The 19,125-nt window shown below is 38.1% G+C and overlaps 1 protein-coding gene across 2 annotated transcripts in view; it reads left to right on the top strand.

The window, feature by feature from the left end:
- The window catches only part of TMEM87A (transmembrane protein 87A), a 24,902-nt gene extending 5,777 nt beyond the window's left edge, over positions 1 to 19,125 (top strand). Inside the window, exons 4-20 of one of the 2 annotated variants that reach the window (XM_055717223.1) lie at positions 479 to 595; positions 2,153 to 2,206; positions 2,306 to 2,362; positions 3,969 to 4,116; positions 4,855 to 4,916; positions 6,825 to 7,008; positions 7,852 to 7,951; positions 8,560 to 8,653; positions 9,706 to 9,778; positions 10,836 to 10,940; positions 12,089 to 12,147; positions 12,402 to 12,505; positions 12,865 to 12,938; positions 14,252 to 14,313; positions 15,500 to 15,555; positions 16,883 to 16,913; positions 17,270 to 19,125. In XM_055717223.1, coding sequence (XP_055573198.1) covers positions 479 to 595; positions 2,153 to 2,206; positions 2,306 to 2,362; positions 3,969 to 4,116; positions 4,855 to 4,916; positions 6,825 to 7,008; positions 7,852 to 7,951; positions 8,560 to 8,653; positions 9,706 to 9,778; positions 10,836 to 10,940; positions 12,089 to 12,147; positions 12,402 to 12,505; positions 12,865 to 12,938; positions 14,252 to 14,313; positions 15,500 to 15,555; positions 16,883 to 16,913; positions 17,270 to 17,311 — 1,422 coding nt within the window. In that variant the 3' untranslated portion in view covers positions 17,312 to 19,125. Of the gene's footprint in view, positions 1 to 478; positions 596 to 2,152; positions 2,207 to 2,305; positions 2,363 to 3,968; positions 4,117 to 4,854; positions 4,917 to 6,824; positions 7,009 to 7,851; positions 7,952 to 8,559; positions 8,654 to 9,067; positions 9,144 to 9,705; positions 9,779 to 10,835; positions 10,941 to 12,088; positions 12,148 to 12,401; positions 12,506 to 12,864; positions 12,939 to 14,251; positions 14,314 to 15,499; positions 15,556 to 16,882; positions 16,914 to 17,269 lie in introns of both variants that reach the window. The other variant, XM_055717222.1, reaches the window with a different exon arrangement.

Genomic DNA, 19,125 nt, shown 5'->3' with positions numbered 1-19,125 from the left:
AAGTATTAAGTTAGACAAAATTTATAGTGTCTCTGTCAAATGTGGTAGAACACAACTGTGGTTCATACTGTGTAACACCTTCCCCATGTTTACTTAAAATATTAATTATGATAGTTGTAACTACTAAACACATTACTGAGGTTTTTAGTCTTTTAATATAATGTAGACTTTGTTTGTGTAGACTGAGCTTTATGATGGCTGCTGCACCTCCATTGCAGAAATACTGGGATTTCTTCTTTTTTTAAAAATTAGGTATTAATTTTTACTTAAAACCTGTATGAGGGTTTTTTTTGCGCCCCCTTTTATGGCCCTCATTTTTACAGTCTTGTGTGGTCTTGATGGCCTTTATGCTATTAAATTCTCTTTGGGGCGGTGTGCAGAGGGAAGGTATGGTGCTCTCCAGGTCTTGCAGCTGCCTACTGAGATAAACCATTTGATATATTGGATGCTAACCTGAGATCTGTTCTATGTTTGGCAGGATGAACAGGCAGAGTACTACTTTGGGGCTACGTCTGAAGAGCATCCTGGTTGGTCAGGATACTATGCCACAGCTTCTCTCCCCTTTCCAAACTGCTCTGAGCTCTTCAGACCTCAGGTATGGGTAGAAACTTCTGTTTGCTCTGTTCTCTTATCCAGTATACAGAGAAGGTGGTAGTTCCTGTTACATGTGTTAGCATCCTATGTAAGTATCACTGTAGATAGGGAGGTGCTTGTTATTATCTGTTTGACAACCAAACTGCAATGATAATTTTTTAATTTTGCTTTACTTCTGGCTTGCTATTCAACATTTGGCCCACCATGAGGGGAAAAAAACCCCAAACCACAGTAAAGTTCAGTGCTGCTTTTTGTTTATGGTTCTGTGTTCTGAATTTGTTTCACTTGCACAAGGCCGCTGCTAGTTGAGTAGAAGTGTGAATCTCTGGCAGCAGAGTGAAGCTCCTGCTAAATTTGGTTTGATAAAGGACTGGCATTTTTTGCTCAGATAATGTTCATTTACAGTAATGTAAATTAAAGTGTGTTGAGAAGTGGGTTACTTAAACACTGATAGCAGGTTAAAAATTAAAAATAGGTAATGTTAAAACATGTTTGAAACAAATCAAATGGAGAAGACAATGCAGAACGGCACAGGGAAGTAATGTGCAAACATAGGCTCTGCACCAGCTGTGTATCCCCAGCCAATGCTGTGTGATCATGCTAATGGCTATCAGTATAACATGCTGTCTTTAATTGTGTACTTAAGAATTCAAGGTAAATTATGCAGTGTTGTCTCTCTGTTACGGGGTTTTTCTTTGCTGGGTTTTTTGGTTATGAAAAAAGGTGTGCCTAAAGGTGACTTACAAACGTTACTAAAAACCTTTTTTATGCCTCTAATTCCTTTGATATGCAAAGATGGCTTGAAAGGTGGGGTTTTTTTAAATTTGTGTGCTGCTTGCTTTTTATGTTTAATAATTGAGAAGTGTCAGTTCTACTTGTTTTTATACAAGAGATCTTGTGGATTTAGATGTGTAATGTGAACTTGGGCGTCTTAACTGCATGTCCAAGTTGGTGAAACTGGGGTTTTAAAAGTCTAAGTGACTTTCCTCCAATTCCTTTGATAAGTCTATTGAAATTTTAACAAAAGTTATTTCTCTCAGATACTAATTTCTGAAGTTTCACATAAATTTCTCCTTTTGATCGTTCAGCTTATTTCTTGTGGTTTAGCAGTTTCACTAGATCTCAAGTCACCGTAGTTTGAGTGTTGGCAAAATCTGGATCTCTAATAGGCACCCACTCATGTAGGGACTTTTTTTGCACAGACTAAGGCAGAAGGCTCCAAATTGTGTATCTGTCTGTGTAGACTTCATCTAGTAATGGAGACAGCAAACAGATTCATATTTGAAAAATAAAATACTGTCATGTCTGTGGGTCTAGTTCTAAAAATAGACACCTGTTGTCTGAGGGGAGGAAAGTAACTCTCAAATGAAACAGTATTAATTTAAGTATTCAAGACTCCATCTGCAAATGGACAGTTGTTTGATTTAGAAAAATGAAAGTTCTCTAATACAGCTGTTACAAGACTCCTTCCTTTGTAAGCAAGTTTACTGGAAGCTGTTCTGGCAATGTCATGTTAATATTAAGTGCCTATAAATACTGTACATTTCTTATCTTGCAGATTTTCTATAAAGAATTTGTTCATCCAGAGCCTCTCTCACCTGAGAAACAAGAGGTGATTTTGCCCCCCACCCCCCCTCATAATGAGTGAGTGTGGGCATGGAAGAGATAGTTTTGGCGTACTGATTTATCCATTTTTCTGTTTTTCTTCAAGAGCTTAAAAGATAAGAAGGAGAGTGGAGGAAATCACACAATGGTGGCAGATAAAACTGTATGTATATTGAGTTTAAACATGACTTGGAATCCAGCAGTCTTAATTTGTTTGGTTTCTGGTTTGTTTGGTTTTATTTATATTTCCTTGTTCAAGAAATTACTGGTAGCATTTACAGGGAAGATGCAATTATCTGGGTTTTTTTGACACCTGGATTGTTTATATCTTGAAACTAGGTAGCAATGTGTGAAAGAACAGAGCAACTGCTGCTTCTACATGTGAAATATGAAACTCATACCATTCAAACTAATGGTATAAATGTAAAAAAAGTATTTTTTCATAGTAATTTAAAGTATGATCTGTTTTAAATGGTGACTAATACTTAGAGGTTATGTTTGATTTCGTCTTCAGCTGGTCAATCTTTTAAAACATTGTACCTAACAAGTTGAGCAACTGATTTTCAAATTTGTTTGTATTTTTATTGTGTACTATGTTCAAGCCTTAACCAGGAACGATTGTCAAAATAACTTCAAATTGGATGTCCTGGATGCCAGCAAAGAAAGTGTATTTAATTCCCTGTGTACTTACAGGGCCATTTACCTTAAAGCTAAAACATAAATAGCTGTGTGTGCAGTTGTGAAATAAGGAATCAGTGCAGCAGGAGATGGAGATCATATAAAGGCAAAATTGGTGTTTTAAAAAAATATGCCCATTTTCTTTTAAGTTTACTCTGTTTTTTAACTAAGTCTTTTAATTTCAGTCAATATCAGCATAAATTTTTTTTTGGATACTTCAAAGTATTGTAATCGGGAGGTTTCTTAAATACATGCTTTTAATACTGAAGTTCTCTTGGAGAAGCCATTATAGAAAATGCCTTTGTGGTAGTTCTGCAGTAGTCATGTGAGTGGCATATATGTGGATAGTCTTAATTTTAACCTTAAAGCTCTTCGTAAATATTGTCGTTTCAGAGATGGCTAGAACTTCCTCAGTTGTGTAATTAACAGTTTTGTATCCTGAAACTCAAGTCTCTGATTTATTCTGTGGTGCATATGTTTATCTGGGCAAGCTTCTTCTGTTAGTTTGTTGGCAAGGTTTGAGTCTTATAGGTATGAGAGCTGTTGCAGGGGCAGTAGTAGTTTTCAGGGGAAACAACTACTATAGAAAATTCTAATTTCCCAACTACCTCTTGTATCTTACACTGTAAGATACAGCCTTCACCAGGGAACTGAGTTATATGCAGCTGTGCTGTTGCCAAACAATTGATTTCAGGAGCAATGAAGTATCTGTGTGGTGATCATTGTGTTTCTAGACTGAAAGCAAGGAACATGATGATGTGCTGAATTCTTTGTAGCTTTGAGATGGCTCTTTGAGGTTTTTTGTAGCCACCTTTGAGATGACTCTTCAATATTAAATTTGCAAATAAACCCAGATTACCTGCCAGGTCTTTGAGGATTTATCTGGATTCAAACAACTAAATTTTAAGTATCATGTCTAATAAATAGATTTCAAGTTTACATATCAAATACTTATTAACAAGTTTTAGGCTTGGGAAGAGATGAACTTTATTTTTGCATGGGAGATATCACCCATGTATGGTAAGTCTAATTCTATCATCTTCGTGTCATCTTGACTATGCGCTGTCTACATGTAGACATTTTATTTTCAGGCAATGAATGCTGTTATCAAAACTTGGCGAGATGGGCCATACATATTTATTGTGCAAATTGGAATTACAACTGCAAAGGATTCTACTACCAAAGTTAAAAGAATGGAGAGAACAACACCTTCCTCATATCAAAATAAGCCCTTTACAAGTAAGATACTTTAGGCTAAAAATACAGTGCCTTTTTTATGTATACCAGTCTGAGTGTATTCTGAGGTACTTTTAATATGTTAATTAATATTTTAATTCTGCATGGTTCAGTTTGATAAGACGCTATCTTTCACTTCAAACAAATGTAAGTATTGTGTACTACAATGCTTTCTTATCATAAGAAAATAAGTGATTGTTAGTGTCTTGAAGATCCTAAGGCTGTTGGTCTGTCAGATTAATGATGGAAGTAAAGAAGAATCCCAAGCAGTTCAATTTTGAGGCTTGGTAGCATGTTTCAGAAATGTGCAGACCAACATGGTGATTTATATTAATAAGCTCAAATCATGTAGAATACAAAGATCATAATTATCACTTGAAATTATATTACAGTATATTTAAGTGTGCATTGATAACCTATTCAAGCGTTAGAGAAGTTTGAAAATCCCCTTTAAAAAAGTGAGCTTATGTGTGTTTCTGAACTTTCCTGTTACACATGAATCTCCAGCACAAATTACTTTTAAGTAGTTACTTGATAATAGTGTGTAATTTTAATTACATGCTTTTAGCTGAGTGTGTTGGGAGTCTTGTCTGTCTTTGATTTAAGTTCAAGTTAGATTTAACAACTGATTTTTTTACTCAAGTGTAATGAAATTCCAAATCTTCACATAGCTAAGTATTTTATCCTGGCTTCCTCCTTTTGGTTCTTGTTCAATTTGATTATTGGATTGTCTTTTGACAGTGACAGTAGAATTGAAGGGGCCATATGAGTACCTCTCTCTTGCAGACTATCCTCTGATGATTGTAAGTAAAACAGCTTTCCTTTGACTTCTAAATTTGTCCGTTGATTGGAATCTCAATTAAATACTCTTCTTCCATGCTTTAGGAAACAGAAGGGCAGTGTCTCAGAAAAAATAATTTAGCAGAGGGTGTTTTTTGGTCTGTGTGGTGGTTGGTGGGGACTTTTTTGTACTAAATACAGGCTAGGGAAAACAGACATAGATTTTAGACATTTGCATATGCCACTAATGTCCTTTTCTGGATTGTTTGACTTGGTGCCTGTTGATTTGTAGTTCAAGAAGTTACCAGTATCATTAGCTCTAAACTGACCAGTTTTACTGATGCTGTTTTTCTCCTTAGCTCGTATCTTAGAAAATGTGCTATTCTATGCATTTGATTACAGCTACCCTTTCATTTGTCACTGCTTTCTTTGTTCTTTTACAGCTTTATCATCCTTCCTCCACCAGCTCTCTTGCAGCCTGTGAGGAGGTCCTTAATACTGCCTAACAGTGAAAGCGTAATTGAACTACAGAGCTAATCCCCTTTTTATTCGAAGGAGTTATTGGTTTGGTTGCTCATTCCTTCTGTTGAGGAGACTAAGAAAATAAAATAAATTCAATATTTATGTGGTGTAAACAGACTTTAGCTGGGGATTGCTAACAAGTAAGGTTTCTAGCTTGACTATATTGGTAAGAGTTGCCTGTAAATAGGAGAGCCTGAGGGTATTTCTGAAACATAGGTTTTACTTCCTGCAGAAGTAAAAAGCCTCCAGCAGCTCTGTTCACATACAGTCCACTGGTGTGAATATCCCTATGTGGCAGGTCCAGAAAAAGATCCCTGTCTAAATGCTTCTGTAATGAAGCATCTAAATGTGAACTACATGTCTGGGTCTTTACCATTTGAACTGTATGGATCAGTCAGATGTGAAAATCTGTAAGGATTAGTAAGGTAATGAAGGTGTTCTCAGTTCGTGAAAGCTTCAACAGATTTTGCAGCTGACTTCAATGCTTGCTTGGTTTATAAAAAAGATAATCTACCTCTGCAAGAGGAGACTGCTTGATTATTACTGTTCTGTACTTTGGCTAAGTAATTCCCGTTATTCAGTTAATGTCTTAGACTCTCCTCCTTATTCCTCTTCTTAACCTAGTATCCTTTTTGAAAACTTAACTCGCTCTGGTATGGTGCTGTTAATTAGAAAATTCAGCACCACGTAGCATAGTCAAGCTTATTGTTTGCTGTAGGAGACGTACCCTGAAAGTTCTTCTGAAGCAAGTAACACTAGATGGGGAAAAAATATTTTAAAAAATGACAAAATTATTTTAAATGAATATCTAGGTTTCTTTTTCAGTTCCAGATTTTTGGCTGACCTAAAGCTTGGTCAAAAACTGAGTTTGCTGGAAATTAACTTCTGAGAGAAATTGTCAAATTATTTGAACTGAGGGATTAAAACCATCAGTTGCTTATCTCTGTTCTGTGGAATGGTGTGTAAAGGTGACTTGTAAATTTATTTGGAGAGTACTGTAAATGTACAATTAAGTTAGTAATAGAAAAATATGTGAGAAGGAACAGGGTTTCTAGTACTCAATGATTTGCTTGAGCTCTTATCAGAGTTTTTGAAAGGTAGTAGCACTTGATACCTTCCTTAGAAAAATTGCCTGTGAAATAAATTGGCAGACCTCTCGAGAGAAATTGTTCCGAAATTCAATTACTGTGATTCCATGTACTGGCAGTGGGAAATTAGGCTGTCACTGTAAAAGAATCCAGAGAAGACAAATGAAGCAATGTTTGTTTCTAGTCACTTTTGTATATAAGACTTCAAAAGTTGCTACGTTCAAGGAGGAAACAGATCTGTCTTACAGTTGTGGAATGGAAACAAGGATATGGTTTTTCTGGGTCTAAGGTTCATATTTCTTGCTTCTTTTTGTGTAATAGTTTTTCATGGTGATGTGCATTGTGTACGTATTCTTCGGGGTTCTATGGCTTGCATGGTCAGCCTGTTACTGGCGGGATCTCCTGAGGATCCAGTTCTGGATTGGTGCTGTTATCTTCCTGGGAATGCTCGAGAAAGCAGTTTTCTATGCAGAGTTCCAGAATATCCGCTACACGGGGGAATCTGGTAGGTAGCAATTGCAGCTTGCAGTTTAATTGATGGGGCATAGCACTAACGGCTTATGCTAAACTGGGCTGACATATGCATGCTAAGTATATGATTACTTGGGGATTGTTTCAAGACAGAACAGGAAACCAGAATTTCTGCATTTTTTTAATATGTTGTAAATACGGTGATCTGTGTTCTTCTAAGGCTAAAATGCTGTTGCCTTCTCTGACTCCTGAGTGTAGTGTCTTGGGGATGTAAAATGCTAGGTTCTGGAAAGTATTCACTGTAGTGCTAGTTTGAAGTTTAAAATAGGACTTCATAAGTGTAGCTTGTAATTAATTTCCTGTTGGCCTTGGAAAGAGACTTTGAAACTCCTTTTTCAACATGACAGCATTGCAGATGACTTGATATTCAGCCCATAGCCTGATAATCAATCTTAAGTGATTCTCTCCACATAAAGCTTTGGGACTTTGGTTTTGAGTTTTTAGGATGGATGCATATAAATCAAACTCTGCAAGTAAAACTTCATTATGACTTTGTTAATTGGCCACACCCATGGTATAGAAGGTTTTGTTGCTTGACTTGTTTGGAAGATCATCCAGGCTGATCTTACAGATAAATGTTTCATGGATCGTTTACTCTCAAATTTCTATGGATGTAAAATTTTTCAGTACCTCTTTTTATGCTATGTGACGTATCTTTTCTTGAAAGCTTACTCCAGCTGTCGGTAATTAAAAGATTATACTGTTTAATAGTCCACTTTCTGGAAAAAATGGTCTGCTCTCATGCTACAATTGCATGCAGTAGCTATTAAAATTTTCTGTTTTATTAACCTAGCTTCCTCCTCTTTGCTTTTGGTAGTTCAAGGAGCAGTAATACTGGCAGAACTGCTTTCTGCTGTGAAGCGCTCATTGGCTCGAACTCTGGTCATCATAGTCAGCCTGGGATATGGGATAGTCAAGTGAGTGATTCTGTAACAGATTTGGTGTGTTCTATTAACAGGCTTTTCACTGTTGGTTTTTAATAATCCACCCCTTTCTGTGTACCACTGTTGGGTAGGCTTCTGAGTCACTGTTGAAACACTGCAAGGATTGGAATGGGAGCTTTATCTGCCTTCCTTCTGGGCAAGGAGGAGCTTCTAGAAATGGGGGAGGTCAGGAATTATTGATAGGGGAAAGGATCTGCTTTAGGAGGCTTCTGCTGTCAAGATTGCTGCTGATCTGTCTGTCCCCACCTGTATGGTAAAAGAACATGCTGTGTGGTAGTAGAAGCTTCCAGCAGGTATAGGTGTGCTGGGGGAACTGATGAAGCAGAGGTGGGCTGAGACTTCTGGAAATGGTTGTAAAAAGCTAAACAGATTAACTAGGAAACAAAACTGTTACCCATCTCTTCCTTAGTCACGTAAGTTTTGAGCACCATAATAAAAATATTTCTGGACCTTGAAGTGGCTTGTCACAAGGACCTTTTATTCATATGCTTCATGCCTTATGTTAGACTCAAATTGACATGAGTTCACTCTTCCCCTTCCCCCCCCCCCCCTTAATTAAATTTCACTTTGTTTTCCTACAGGCCTCGCCTTGGAGTTACTCTTCACAAAGTAGTTATGGCTGGAGCCCTTTATCTGTTATTTTCTGGCATGGAAGGTGTTCTTAGAGTCACAGGGGTCAGTAACTGCTTGAATTTTCCCATATGTCACAGATGCTACTGGCTTTATTTACTTACATGCTAAGGGAGAATCCCAGGGCTATCCTGAAAGAAGGGAATAGAGACAATGAAGTGGTTGAGTCTGTGGATATGGATTATTGACAATTATTTTAAGTTTGATGTCTTCTCATTTTATCAGGATGTAATTCTGTGTATTTTAATGTTAATAATTTTCTGATTAGTGAGGTTTCAGACACTATATTCTGCCTAGACCCTTGTGTCTAATATTCAGATTAGGTAGGGCTAGTTGCAGACACAGATGTACAGCTTGAATCATCTGGCCATGAGTGCGCATCTCAGGAAGTAGATTGCTGTTGTTCTGTGTTTGGTATTTTGGAATAAGGTATTTAACATATATTTGGTACTTTTTCAGTTTTTCTATGACACTGTGGCTCTGATAGCAAACTTGGCCCTGTCCATGATTGATGCCTGTATGATTTTGTGGATATCCTTTCATAAACTGCAGAGTGTTCCAAGCTTATTCGCAGCTTATTATTTCTGTCTTTATCTTAAAAGGAATAAAAGGTGATTTGTTTGTTTCAGCTGGGACTTCAGTAGTTCTCAATGTACACACAAAGGCAGTTCTTGCCAGTTTCAGTCAAACTCATGGTTGCCAGTGGAGCATTCAGTTCATCCATGGATAGTGTAAAAGACTTAATTACTACATCTCTTAAGAAGCTGATTGCTAGTTTTCTGTAAAGGAACTGGCCAGAGCACATTGTTGCAGCCATTGCCTCAGCAGAGACTCCTTTTAACAGTGCTAGGTTTACTTCATGTGGAAGACTACTTCTTGCCTTGCTGGTTGAGAACTGAGAACTGACAATGTGGTGTTATCAGTTCCCCTCAGTGCATTGAGCTAACTTGTGGTTCAAACCCTCTGCTTCTGTAGTAAAGCTCAAACATTGTGATGGAGTGTTTGTGGTTTCTCATAAAACAGCCTGACCCTCTTCACTTCTTCTGTACCTTGTTTCCTTTTCAGTTTGTTCTTACTGGCTTTCTCTTTGTCTCCAGGCCCAGAATGATCTTGCCTCCTTGGCTTTTATTCCCCTGGCTTTCCTAGATACTGCCCTGTGCTGGTGGATATCCTTCACTATTTTACTTGGTGGGGTGTGTTTTCTTTCAAATTTGTTTTTTTGGGGAGTCATTTTGGCTGAACTTTTTTTAAGATCAGCTTCAAGTATATGTTCTTTCTACTTCAGGTAGAATTGTTAGAACCTCTGTAATTGAGTGTTCAGGTAAGCTTCTGCTACAGCCAGTTCAAGGAAAACTAGGTAACCAGTAGACACCTGTTTTAGAGCAGCTCCTGAACATAGACTAGGTAAGTCTGCCTCTTACCAGTCTCTGATTGTTGAAGTATGAAATTAATTTGTTGTCGTGTAGCACTGTAACGGTACCATAGCAGTAGCCTTTGGAGAACAGACTCAGTTGATGTTTTGGGGAGAAGGTTGCTTAGCAACATCAAACCTAAAATTACTTTTGTAAAATTCAAACTTGTCTTGAAGTAGGTGACAAAATGGGGCAGTGTTAACTTTTTGGTGTCTTGACATACTACATACAAACTGCTATAGTGTGACTGTAGCAACTGCTGTTGAAATGCTGAACTCAAAGCCATTTATATCAAAATCCCTGTAAAGTATTTTTAGCAAAAGTCAATCACAAAACTATTTAAAATGTGAATAGCTTGCTGCCCAGCCATGACAACCCCAATTCTCTCCTACCATGATGTTTCTCCTAAGCACTTGTTCTCTTGCTATGGAAATAAATTTGTAGGCAAAAGGGAAAAAGACACTTGTATGCTCTAATCGGATTTTAACTCACTTCTAGTTCAGACTTGATTTTTCATTTATCAGAAGTACATCTGACACTTTTCTGGAGGAATGGGCCGTAGTCCAAAGTAGATGCTTGGATGCCATCTTTGTGTGATGAATTCTAAGTGTAGATGATTAAATAACGTGAAAGGGATGTATCCTGCCGTTTGCTACCTTTGCTATAGGATGAACTTTTCTTCTACTGAGTCTGGTCTACCTTTCTGAAGGGCTAAGTGTGTGGGTGGGAGAGCTGTTGACCCAAAGATCTGTGTTCCTCCTAAGTCTGTGACCAGCTTGTCCCTTCAGAGGCTTTCCTTGACTCTCCTTACATATTCATCAGCTTAACTCAAACAATGAAACTGCTAAAACTTCGAAGGAATGTTGTGAAACTCTCTTTGTATCGGCACTTCACCAACACGCTCATCTTGGCAGTAGCAGGTAAGCAGAAAATAACTGAGAGCATTTGCCATTTCCATATATGGCTTGATTTGATCACTAAAGCAAATTTTTAGTTTGGTGGCCTTTCTTTAAATGCAATCAAAGTACTTGGGATTTCTAACATTTAACCCATTTCTAATAGTGGGTGTATGCCAAGTGTTACATCGATACTTCAGAGGTAATGGATTATTGGTCCTGATGTTATAAAATCAGTAGGTTTTATGCAGTGCCTCTTAACAGAGCACTTTCGTCCCTCTAAAAGCTGCTGGGGGCAAAAGATTATTATCCTGTGCTGTTAACTTCATAAAGGTACTTCGCAGAGGTAGTTTTTGCCACAGTCACAGTCTGTGTACTGCAGAATTTTTAAGATGGCTGAAGACTGGAGTGATTCTTGGAAAAACAGTATTCTTAGTATTGTAACATAATGCCTTCTGTATTCTGGCAGAGTACAGATCCAAAATCGCTTTCCATTTGTAGTAGTAATGAACTGAACTTCAAGAATAAACCTGTTGGTGCTTCTAGGTGCTCAGCTGCTCTTCTATTTCCAAGTACAATCCAATGAGCAGAAAACTTCTAAGGACTGAATTTTTGGGGGGATTTAAACCAAAAAAAATTGAATTCCTTTTAATCAACAGCTCTGATTAAATTCCTTTCATCTGGTTTTTAGTCATCATAGAGCACCTTAGTGGAGGAAAGTGTCATCTTCTAAAACTGCGGTGATAGTATTGTTTGAGCATTGGAACTCCTGTGGGTCAGGATCTGAATGCCTAGGCATTGAGGCAGGTTGGGTGGTTCAGTTACTTCAAGGTAGTCTTTATTTGTCAACTGATAATGACAAATGGTTTGGTGGCTAGATGAAAGTAATGTAAAAATGGTGAATAGGGATGAGGAGTTGGCAAAATACTTCATACTTGATAGATGCCTTGTCTCTGAAGAACCATGAGGAAAATGTACTAGTCCTTGTCTAAATTACCATATAAGGTTAGTGTGATAAATCAGTCTCTTGTTTTCCAGCAGTAATAAATTGGATTCCAAGAATTCACTGTTCAAGTCTTTGCCCTTTGTTTGGGAAGCACAGTCTTGTTAGTAGTATTTTTGGACTAGCATCTTTTGTAGTCATAAGCAGCTTGTTTGTTTTAATATTGCAGCATCTATTGTATTTATCATCTGGACCACCATGAAGTTCAGGCTGGTGGACTGTCAGTCGGTAAGTGAATATTTAATACTTTCTGCCGTTTCTGCCTCTTGATAACTTTACATTTGGCAGTGTAAGAGGTGAGATTGGAGGAACAGAATTTTATATGGATTATGTCCAGAGTAATATACCACATGCTAAAATTCTCACTGTTGTGGGTAATGAGCCTTTGTCGGATGCTTTTAGTTCACCTTTGGAAGGAGCGGAGGTCATGGAGTCTCTTCCTCCACAGCCTGTTCAATTTGTGCTGCTGTTTGCCTTGACAGGACTGGCAGGAGTTATGGGTGGATGATGCCATCTGGCGTTTATTGTTTTCAATGATCCTTTTTGTCATCATGATTCTGTGGAGACCATCTGCTAACAACCAAAGGTTCATCTTTTCTTACCTCTTTCTAAAAATACTGGGTTTTGGGAATGCTTGTTGATCCAGAGAAGTACTGGTGGGTGATTTTAGTTGCTGTATGCTGTTCCATAAGGATTCTAAGCAGAGTGCGTAGGGGCTTGAGGAAAAGTAAGTGTAGGAAGTCACGTAAATAAAACCCAATCTGTTCCTGGTGGTAAACTTACGTAAAAAGAAGTGACTTGAACTTCTGATTATGTAGTTTAGCATAGGTCTTAAAAACAACGAACCACACAGAATAGTGAAGTCGTGTGAATGTTGAGGTAATGAATCTCTTGGGTGGCAAAAGGTATTATTCTAAGATAGCTTTTGTTCTTTCCCTCCTAAAGGTTTGCTTTCTCACCACTGTCTGAAGAGGAGGATGATGATGAGCAGAAAGAGCCAATGTTAAAGGAAAGCTTTGGTAAGAGAAAAGATCTTGTTCACCTAGCTTAAGTGTGGAAGAGATGCTTCTGTGGAGTGAGGTCTCTTGTTCTCTGGTGAAAGTTCATTACTGCTGTAAGAGCAGAGTGCATGCCTCCTTGTTGCCATTGATTTATGTAGTTGTAGAGGAAACATTGGCTTTGTTTAGTGTTTTACGTTGCCTGTTTAGTTCTGGGGCGTTTAGATTGCACTGAACACACTGCTGCTGTTGTGGTTGCTTTACCATGTCCACTGGACTTTGTTTATTAAAAGTGTCAAGTCATAGATTTGGATCCAGTGACGACAAGGGTGTCTCTAGGATATTGTTGCTAGGCAGTGGTTTAGTTTGCAGTGCTCTTAAAATCCAGTTTAAGGATTTTCGTTTATTATCTCTTCTTTGAACTCTGCAGTCTTCTTCATTTTCCATATCAAGGCCTAAAATGTCCAGTATAAACCTATGGATGAATATGTTTACATACTTATTAATTTACATATGAATGAAAGAATCCTGCTCTGTAACACTAGATTGCGTCTTTCCCTCCACTCACCCTCCTCCTACTGTAAAACCCTCTTCTCTGCCTTCTATCTCCCTACTATGTCCATTGTAACATTGCTCTTCATAAGTTGTGCAAAAGGTAGGGTGACATCCCTGCTGATGCTGTCTGTCCACAAATCAGTTCTGCTGGCATATATCAGTGCTGTTGGGCTTGTTTAGGAGCTGCAGAGCAGTGTATAATCCCTTAGGTGGATTTGCCAAATCAGCTCTCTCTGGCTGTCTGCTGGTTTGGGAGATGCATGTTGCCTCTCAGCTTTTAAGTCAACCTTGTGGCTGGTCAGCAGTCAGTATGTTAAATAAATTTTGGGAGTTGCATATGTCTCAGAATGGTTGAGGTTGGAAGGGACCTCTGGAGGTCATCCTGTCCAAACTCCCTGCTCAAGCAGGGTCACCTAGAACAGGTTGCCCAGGTTCTGTCCAGATGGCTTTTGAGTATCTCTAAGGGTGGAGATTCCACAGCTTCTCTAGGCGACTATGTCTTTGAGTTCTGTGCTGCTGGTGCCTGGCTTAAAAGGACTCGAAATTGGCATTTCCTAAGTAAAATGGCAAAAATCAGGAAAAGCCATGTATTCCACCTGTCAGGAAAAAATACTACAAGCCTTTCAAAGGGAAAGCATTGTCTTAATCATTAACTTTTCCTGTCTTACTCTGTCTCTTTGGATTTGATAAAATATTCTGAATGAACATTAAACTCTTTCACTTGCAGTCTATGAAAAATTACAGTTCAGTTACCCCAATCTTTTTTTCCTTGTCTTCAGAGGGAATGAAAATGAGAAGTACAAAGCAAGAACCAAATGGGAATGTAAAAGCAAACAAAGCTGTGAGTATGCCCTCCCTACCTTGAAGGTTATACCATCTCTCTTGTTTTGTGAGCTGCTGCTGGGAGGCAACCAATATGCAGAGCTTTCAGTCTATAAATGTGAGTTTCATAGTTTGCTTTAGGGTGGGAGTGAGTCAGTTTCATATGTTTACAGTACTTGTGAACAGAAAGTAAGCACGTTTTTCATCTAGTTTCCTGTAAGTGCAATAGAAGCTTTAGAATTCAGTCTGTTCTTTAGGAATGTTTGCATAGTCCAGTATAGATAGAACTGTATAATACCATATTCTGGTAATGAACAATACATTATTTTTAACAAGTTTGTCGGGCTGAGGAGGAGGCTGAGCTGTATTTTAAGTAAATAAATTGCCTTCAAAGTTTGAGATTTGTGATTCATTACTCAAGTGAGTTGATGTGTATATTATTATGTAACTACCAAAGTAGTTTGGATGTAACATTTTTTATATATCTGTGGTTTTTTCCATGTGGTTTACAAGCAGAGGTGGTTTCGCATTCAGCTAGGAGGTAGAAAGTATGTCTCAGTCTTTTAATGGAATTCATGCATAAATTTAAAAGTTGAAAGAACCTGTAGGAATTCACGATAGTAGCATGAATATTTGTCATTAATGTTTATCTCAAAGGTTAGTTGCAACTGTATTCTACTTATCTGAGGATAACATGAAAATCAAGCTTTTTTACTTTGGGGATGGGGTGATCAAAAAGGGTCAGTTCTCCAACTTCAAAACAAGTGTGCTTGTGTTGTGAATTAGTGTTTACCAGATACAAATGAGAAACGCTGGCAATACCTTTGCAAAATCTAGGTTGTGCTTTTTATGACCTTTTTTAATCTGTAGCATCTTCTAAAGATAATGTTCTTTTGTGGGAGACTAAACTAGATTACATAAGTAACCAAAGTGTCCTGAGGACCTGCTTTTGCTAGTCACCATTAGACTATTATAGAGTTCTCAGTAAGTTATAGGTGGGGGGTTGTTTCTTTTTTTCTTGGAATGTGTTTTCTATAATCCAGAAAGCAAGTTAAAGGTGGGTTTTTTGGGTTTTGGTGGTGTTTTGAACTGACATTATAAATACATTGGTTTTTTGTCAAGTAAGCTGAGAAGAAAAAGGCTTGCATGTGACAGCATTTTGGGAGAACTGACTTTTGTTTTCCATTTAATTTCTGTACTTATAGCAAGAGGATGACCTGAAGTGGGTAGAGGAGAATGTTCCTTCATCAGTGACAGATGTGTGAGTATTTTTATAGTCACAATAAAAGCAGGTTCCTTGCACATAGGAAAATACAATTAGAAATCTTGTATTTTTTAAAAAACAATTATTTTTTTAAAAAAATACATTAGAATGACTTAAAACTTGTATGCTACACTTACATGAGCAGTTACAGAGTTTAGTCTGGAATTGGCCCTCTGACTACTTAGCATGGTTCTGTTTGTGCCTATGCAGTCTGTCGGCCTTACAGTTTGTGCCACTTGAACACATGCTGACTTAACTGTCTCAGACTCTGAAATCATAGACTGATTTGTTTGTACTTCACTGAAGTTAAAATTAAATAAAAAAAAATCCAGAAAACAAGGAACAAACAAACCTTCTCTTTCTGTTCAGTGCTCTGAGAAGTCCTTTGAGTATCTTGCTGAATGTAAACCACTGAATGTCATGTAGGTCTAAATGTTACTTGGAATGTCTGTTGAGTCATTTTTATGTCTCTGGCAATATAGTCAGCTATGTAGGCAGTCCATATCTGTTCTGCTTTTGATAACTTTTACATCCTAAAAATTTCAGTGTCTGTGTCTATAAATTTTTTTTTGTAGCAAAACAAGCTCACAGATCTATTACGTTCACAACTCTGAATGGCTGATTTTGGCAGAGGCTCTGGATTTAAGTACAAAACTCTGCTTGAAGTTAAAGACAAATCAAGTGTAGCTTCAAGAGGATGAAAAAGTGTATTTTTTCAATTGAATTTGTTTTTTCCCCATTCTAGTACTTGTTTTTTGAAGAATGGTAGGATTCCTTAAGAAAACAAGGACTACACTTGTATAAGCTGGGAAAGGGCGCCTAGAGGTAGTCTGCTGCAGGGTTTTCTGTTCTTAAAAGTATGGTCAGGGTTGTGAAGAGATGAGGTCCCAGTGGGTGGGAGATCTATTGTAGCTGATAAGGCTATATGATACTAGTGTAGCTTGTTTGATTTCTGTGATGTGTTTTTGCAGTATGAGACGGTATTGTAAATGTCTTCAGTGTATTTCAGCAGTGTTCCTGTATGAATGATGCAGCTTATTTCATGGCAACGTGGATTGTTCAGTTGGTAATGAGAAGCTTAGAAAAAAAGGATTTTAAAAATGTAAAGGTCATTGAGGATCCTTCTTGGGCTCTTCATCTTTTCTGTGCCTTTCTCTCATTTCTCTGTTTAGTTGAAAGGTCTGGCTTTATTATTGATCTCTTGTGCCCAAAAAGGCTTAAAGTGCAACACAAGACTGAAAGTGATTGTCAATAATATGCTCTCAGTAGGTGCTCTAATTCGCTTAACTATTTTTTTTTCCTTCCCTTCCCTTGCCCCCTGCAGTGCTCTTCCAGCTCTTCTGGATTCAGATGAGGTCAGTAAACTTGCAGTTCAAAATTAGTCTTCTGACATGCCAAAGGAGTCATGAGTCAGCTGTGAAGGGCTTGGCTTACTAGAACTGCACTCTCAGATCTTGCCAGTGCAGCAGTAAAATACTACAAGGAGGGGAAGGGTAGTGGGGGACAACCATGATACAACTGCTTGGAATAGAAATGCGTATTCTAAATGTATATTCTAAAAGAACTGGTGTATCTGCTGTGTAAGTTGTACTCCTGACTTAAAAGGCATATATGAGTGTGCATTTGTTGTGAATGTGCAAAGTATACCACCTTTTTTTAATAATGTAAACTTACTGGGGGAAATGACAACATTGGGCATTTTATTTTCCAGGAAAGAATGATTACACACTTTGAAAGATCCAAAATGGAATGAAGGAGTAGCTTTTTGCTATTGGAAATGGAGACGCCTCTTTTAAAGTTGTTTGGTGGAGCAAGTTCATCCTGCTGATTTATTTCTTGATCTCAGCCTTGGAAGTCTGATGCTTTATTGCCATGAGGGCGTCTTGCTGTGGAAGAAGTTCACAAGGACATTATAAACGTTTTGGAAATTTGAATTTACAACGTTGCTGCAAGTTTGGATTTTTAAGCAATTTAAATGTGTACTGCACCTTCTGTAACTTTTCAAATATTTAATCTGTGAAACTAAAATTCCTAATGTCTGCTTGAGGAGTTTATATTTCAATGTTACAATTGACACTTAGAGGTGTGAACTGCCTGTACCTTTTTGGGGGGGAGGGTGATGACAGAGAGAAATAAGCACTGAAGAAACAACAGACCCATTTTCTGGTAGATAATGGCTTAATGCTGTTGTATGTCATGTGCTGAACATGAATGAAAGGTTTTTAGAGAGAAGCTCCTGTTAATGAAGAAAATTAAGATGCCAGAAAGGAAATATTTGGAAAAGTTACAGTGATATGAGTTTTTAACAAAATCAAGTGCAATTTTATTCATAACACTGTGTAAGAAAGATTTTTCTATTTTAAATGCCATTGACCTATAGGTAACAGCTGCATAGAGCTAACGCTGTTGTGGCACATCTCATTGCCGGCAATGTGGTGGATGCCTAGAAAAATGATTTGCCCCTACCTTCTATGTGTGTTGCATGATTTAATTAAAAAAACCAACACAACAAAACCAAACATCACCAAACCCACTCATGCAGTGCTCCACAAGTGCTTGACTACTCATGTTAAGCAGATATTAACTAGACGTTTCAACAGAACTTTTCTCCCTGCACATGTAACATCTCCCAGCAAGAAGCTGGCACTCTTCTATGATAAGATGGCATTGCTTTTCAGAGGGTGCAGGCACTGCTTACCTTACTTGAAAGAGGCTTTAATAGAAGCCCACAATGCTGGGACCATTCTGCTCCCAGTGTCTGTGCAGACTTGCCTTCCATGTAAGTGATTTGATGATGGGCTTTCCTGTCCCAGTTGGTCCCTGTGGCCAAGAGGTACTCTGAGATCACTGTGTTTAAGTCAAAGTTGTAGATTTCTATTCTATATAATTGCTTTTTGTTTCTCCTTTTCAAATGAAGAAAGAGCTTGTGGACAGTGTTCTGTTTTTATTCGATGCTTGGTTGTAGAGGCTTCATTTGCAATAATTTACACATGGAAACCCATTGTGGACTGTGTGACAAAAGCTCTAATTTGGGTTCATAACCTTTACAGCTGATAATTACCAGGCAAGCAGCAGCACAGCTGGGCTTCTACAGAGCTGCTGTGGCTGCTGTGGAATGGCACAGGGAGTCAGTTTTTCTGGTTCTTCACTCATAGCTATGTCAGCAGAAGTGAACATGTGCCTGTACTTCACTCATTCCACTGTAAGGTCGGGTAGCTTAGCTCTAGTTCATCTTCATCAGCGATTTATGCTGAAACTTGGCACTTTACAGTAGAGTAGCTGAGGCACAAGTGCATAGTGTCTTCTGCTAGCTGTGCTGTGGGGGCAGCAAATCCTCGGTGGATGGGCGAAGAAAAAAAAAGCTGTGGCTGTTACACCTCAGCCTGCCTCAGCAAGAGTTGCTGGAGCTCTTCTGCCATCCCCTTTAGGCCACAGGTAGAATCTTTGAGTAGAGAATACTTCTAATTTGCTATGCTTGATTGATATAGGTGGAAAAAGCATTACCTCCATGTCCTTTTGGGGAGAGGAAATTTTGTGAAATAAAGCTACACAAAACTTGCTATTTAA

The sequence above is a fragment of the Falco cherrug genome, chromosome 7, assembly GCF_023634085.1.
Source record: "Falco cherrug isolate bFalChe1 chromosome 7, bFalChe1.pri, whole genome shotgun sequence".
Taxonomy (NCBI): Eukaryota; Metazoa; Chordata; class Aves; order Falconiformes; family Falconidae; genus Falco; species Falco cherrug.
Note: the sequence above shows the minus strand (reverse complement) of the source record. Positions and strands in the feature narration are given on the sequence as shown.